General features: G+C 49.2%; 1 protein-coding gene across 1 annotated transcript in view; it reads right to left on the bottom strand.

Moving 5' to 3' along the window:
* Nucleotides 1-4,207, bottom strand: part of ATP2B3 (ATPase plasma membrane Ca2+ transporting 3) — a gene marked incomplete at its 5' end in the record, with an annotated part of 87,199 nt that extends 82,992 nt beyond the window's left edge. Inside the window, 3 exons of the mRNA XM_027845769.1 lie at nucleotides 359-484; nucleotides 2,136-2,393; nucleotides 4,010-4,207. Of these exons, the coding sequence (XP_027701570.1) occupies nucleotides 359-484; nucleotides 2,136-2,393; nucleotides 4,010-4,207 (582 nt within the window). The remainder of the gene's footprint in view (nucleotides 1-358; nucleotides 485-2,135; nucleotides 2,394-4,009) is intronic.
* Between the last annotated feature and the right edge of the window lie 541 nt (nucleotides 4,208-4,748).

The raw sequence follows: 4,748 nt of genomic DNA, 5'->3' as shown, positions 1-4,748 counted from the left end.
CTAGCTGTGTGACCCTGGGCAAGTCACTTAACCCCAATTGCCTTAAAAAAAAAAAGAAACAGGAGAAAAATGACTGAACAACAACACTAGAGTGGTGGGGCAGCTAGGTGGTGCAGTGGATAGAGCACTGGGCCTGGAGTCGATCTCAGTTCAAATCCAGCATTAGACACTTATTAGCTATTACTTAACCTCTATGTGCCTCAGTTGTTCATCTGTAAAATGGGGACACACTGGACAAGGAAATGGCAAAGCACTCCAATATCTGAGCCAAGAAAAGCCCATGACAAAGTCCATGTTTCACCTCATAGTGAAAACTCCTAGTGTTTGCCTGGAGTCAGGACTTGGTACTCTTACTTACCAGAGAGCAACATGGGATCTTTGTCCACTGCTTTGCGCACATGGTCTGATTCTCCTGTTAGGGAGCTCTCGTCAATTTTGAGGTCATTGCCTTGGATGAGTACTCCATCAGCAGGTAGTAGGTCACCTAGAGGGACAGCAAGAGAAAAAAGGAATCAGGAAGCAGCTGCAACAGTCAGGGCTCAACCAACCCTCCTTCCCCCTTCACTTTCTTCCTCTCATCACAGAAACATAGAATCTCGGGGTGGGAGGTACCTCAGAAGGCATAGTCCGGCCAATACCTGCGTGTGAACCGCCCCACAACATTCTTGACAAGTGGGTTATACAGATTCTGCCTGGAGTGAAGGAGAACTCACTACCTCCATTTTTGTAACAGTGCTGTTAGAAAGTTTCTCCTTCTTTCAAGCCGCAATCTTCCTCTTTACCCCCTTTTTTCTCCTGGAGTTGATGGGTGCTTAGAATTCAACCCTTTGTCCCTGCCTCCCCTTAATCCGTGCTCTGCTCCACTGGGGAAATGGGGGGGGTCTAGATAGTTATCCCTTCCACACTTTGGGGGTTAAGGGCATAGCACCCCCGCGATCTGGAAAAATCTATGTAAAACATTTTGGCCCTCCCTTCATACCAAAGAAGTCTGAATTATTATGGCATTAGAAGATAAACTATGTTGATATTATACATATATTTTATGCATTTCTGAGTTTCTAAACTTTTTCTGTATTGTCTAAGGCTTTTGCAAAATTCCCCCCAAATTCCCATTTTATTTCTTATGCCGACTTGTGATATATTGAAAGCTATATCGAAACTTCCATGGGGTAAGTCTTGACGTGGAAGGCATAACTGTATTGTCTAATGCAGGGATGGGGAACTTGTGGCCTTGAGGCCACATGTGGCCTTCTAGGTCCTCAGGTGCGGCCCTTTGACTGAGTCCAAGTTTTACAGAACAAATCCTTTTCTTAAGGAGATTTGTTCTGTGAAGTTTGGATTTAGTCAAAGGGCCGCACTTGAGGACCTAGAGGGGATTTGCTCTGTGAAGTTTGGATTCAGTCAAAGGGCCCCACTAGAGGGGATTTGTTCTGCGAAGTCTGGATTCAGTCAAAGGGCTGTGTTTGAGGACCTAGAGGGGATTTGTTCTGTGAAGTCTGGATTCAGTCAAAGGGCCCCACTTGAGGACCTAGAGGGGATTTGTTCTGTGAAGTTCAGATTTAGTCAAAGGGCTGAACTTGAGGACCTAGAGGGGATTTGTTCTGTGAAGTCTAGATTCAGTCAAAGGGCCCCACTTGAGGACCTAGAGGGCCACATGTGGCCTCGAGGCTGCAGGTTCCCCACACCTGGTAATGGTATATAGAAGTGGTTAGTCCCAGGGGATGATGACTCTAAGGGCAAGAACATTAAAAACATCTTCAAAGCGGCACTGTAGTACCCCAGGCCAAGCCTAGGCAAAGACAGAGCCCAGGTGCCACCTGCCCACAAAGGCCAGCTACCATTAGACTTGGGCTCCTTGTAGAGTCCACGTGTTCCTTGATGAGGAGAGGGGAAAGGAGGGAGGTCCCTGGATAAGTGGGGAGGAGTGTCTCTGTTCGTGTTCTAAGCCCAGTAGTATTGTTGGTGGAATTGACACTTTAGAAGGCCAAGTGAAGCTGAGGATGAGGGATAGGAAATGGGACAAGAAAGTTTCAGAGCAAAGGGAACCTCCTGGCCCTCCCCGCTTTGCATATAACTCATTTAGTAGGACCTGCTGGCCCCTGGGAAGGTGTGATGAGCCCCCCATCCCCTCTCACCGTATTTGATCTGGGCGACATCGCCCACCACGAGCTCAGCCACAGGAACCTGGATGACCTGCCCTTTCCGGATGACCTGGAATTTCTGCTCTTGCTCAATTCGGCTCTGCAGACCACGGAACTGTTTCTCCTTGCTCCAGTCATTGAAGGCCGTAACCAGCACCACGCAGATGACCGACAGTAGGATAGCTGCTCCCTCAATCCAGCCAGCCTCTGCCTCGCCCTCATCCTCAGCCCCAGCTGAGACATTCCCACAGGCTGCCCCCAAGAGAGAGGGAAAGGCTTAGATAGGCCTGGGCATGCTCCTGCCATGTTTGTAATCATGCAGGCGCAGGGCAACATCGTTCAGGCAGTTTGATGTGGCCTTAGCATGCGGGATTGGGGAGAGGGTCAGGAGACAGAAGAGGAGGAGAAAGAGCTGGTCCCTGCCCCTGGGTCAAGGCCAGTGGACCTTGCCAGGCCCTGGGCACCAAGGGTCTAGCCAACAGAACAGATAGTGAGGCCTCCATGGGCACTTGCGTACCTGATTATGTTGGCTGAATTGGACGGTAGAGACTGTGGGAAGGAAAGAGCACCCAGGGTTGGGCACGCTAAAATAGAAAATGCTGCATTTGGAGTTGGAGGAATTGGGTTTGAATTCTATTTTGCCACTTCCTTGGGCAAGTCCTTTCCCCTCCCTTGGCCTCAGTTTCCCCCTCTGTAAAATGAAGGGATTGAACTAGATGACTTCTAAGGTCTTGCCAGTTCTAGATCTAGGATATTATGTATGACCTTGGATAAGTCTCCTCCCCTCCCTAAGCCTTAGTTTCTTCCACTGTAAAAAGAGGGAATTGGACAGGATGGCCTCTGAGGCCCCTTCCATCTCTAGATCTAGGAGCCTATGGGCCTCAGTTTCTCTCTCTGTAAAATTAATAATATGGCAGAAGGGAAACAACAGACAAGTGATTCCTTCCCTGGAAGGCATGAGATTTCTTGGATACCCTCCTCAATGGGCCCAGTGAAAGCAAGGGAAGACGACAACATCAGATCTCAATGGTCCATCACCGGAGGAGGTACGAGTTGTCCGGCCCCCCTCGCCACCCACCAGACACACGCATGTGTCATGACCCCTCATCCCCAGGTGCTATGTATGCATGTCTTCCCTGATAGTGTGTGTATAGTTGTGGGCAAGGGAAGTGTTTATCGTGATTTTTCTTACTATACGATTTCACAAAGCCTTTGCTTTGAACTAAGTATCTTCTGGATGACTGGAGAAAGAGAAAACACACATGTGTTTCTTGCTCATGCACTATGGTTCTGAGTGGATGCAAGGTCCCGAGGTGGTTAATGTGGGGCCCCGTGTGTGAGAGGGCAGCGTCTCAGGTGCTGCAAAAACTGCAAAGACCTCTGGGAGGGTGAAGGGGAAAGCAAATATTTACACCAAAAGAAAATGCAAGTTTTGCCTAGGGGAGAGGGGAGGTGGGTTATCACAGGGTTCTGAGTACTTGAGGAAGGAAAACAGGGCTGGGGAGGGTGCCGCAGTGTCAGCGGGACGGCACTGGCAGCCTAGAGGCATCTCCAAGTCCTCCGGCCTCCATCAAAGCTTCCAGGACTACCCCGGTCCTCAGGAATTTCTCTTGCCTTTGAACTGGAGCCCCTATCGTCTCCCCGACACTGTTCCCCATTTGGCTACATGCCATTCTTGGAGTGTTGCCTGTGGGTGAGGCCTGGCTCCCTCAGTGGGACTGGAAGCTTCCTGGGGGGGGGCGGGCCTGAGTCTCTCCTTTCCCAAGATCTGCTGGTCTGAATTGTTGGGCTCCCTCCCTTGCCCTCCCTGATCCTGGGCCAGCCCTCCTCCCTTGTCATGGGCTAGGCCAGGCCAATCCCACACTCACCGTCACTCTGTTCTCCGGGTGGTGCATAAAAGGAGAGCCCCAGAGAGATGATAGCAGCGATCTCCAGGATGATGAGGGTGACATCCTGGAGAGCTTCCCACACTAACTGGAGAAAGGTTTTCGGCATCTTGGGAGGGATGAAATTCTGTCCATAGATCTGCCTCCGCTTTTCCAAGTCAGTGACATTATCTGACAGACCTGCACATTGGCAAGAAGGATAACAAAAACCCAAGATGACAAACAGTCAAACATAGGCACGGGGTACACCATCTAAGATCATGGACAAAATCATTCATTCGGACCAGTTGGTACAATTTTTCTCACAGAATGAACACTGGCCTTGGAGTTGTGAGGGACCTGGGTTTGAATCCTGCTTCCTATACTCACTAGCCATGTGACCATGGGCAAGATATAAGCTCTTGGAGCCTCAGTTTCCTTATCTGTAAAATGAAGGTAAAGATTGTTGAGTATAGAGACCACTTCAGGGAATTCGTTACTTAATAACAAATTCCCTAAAGTGGTCTCTACACTCAAATTTACACTATTGGAAGTTATACTTATGTTTTTGTTCAGTCATTTCAGTTGTGTCTGACTCTCCATGACCCCATTTGGGGTTTTCGTGGCAAATATACTGGAGCAGTTTGCCATTTCCTTCTCCAACTCATTTTATAGATGAGGAAACTGAGGCCAACAGGGTAAAGTGATCTCCCCAAGGTCACATAGCAAGTATCTGAGGTTG

The sequence above is a fragment of the Vombatus ursinus genome, unplaced genomic scaffold (genome assembly GCF_900497805.2).
Source record: "Vombatus ursinus unplaced genomic scaffold, bare-nosed wombat genome assembly UNPS02015024.1, whole genome shotgun sequence".
Taxonomy (NCBI): domain Eukaryota; kingdom Metazoa; phylum Chordata; class Mammalia; order Diprotodontia; family Vombatidae; genus Vombatus; species Vombatus ursinus.
The sequence above is the reverse complement of the archived record's forward strand: the minus strand, read 5'-3'. Positions and strand labels throughout refer to the sequence as shown.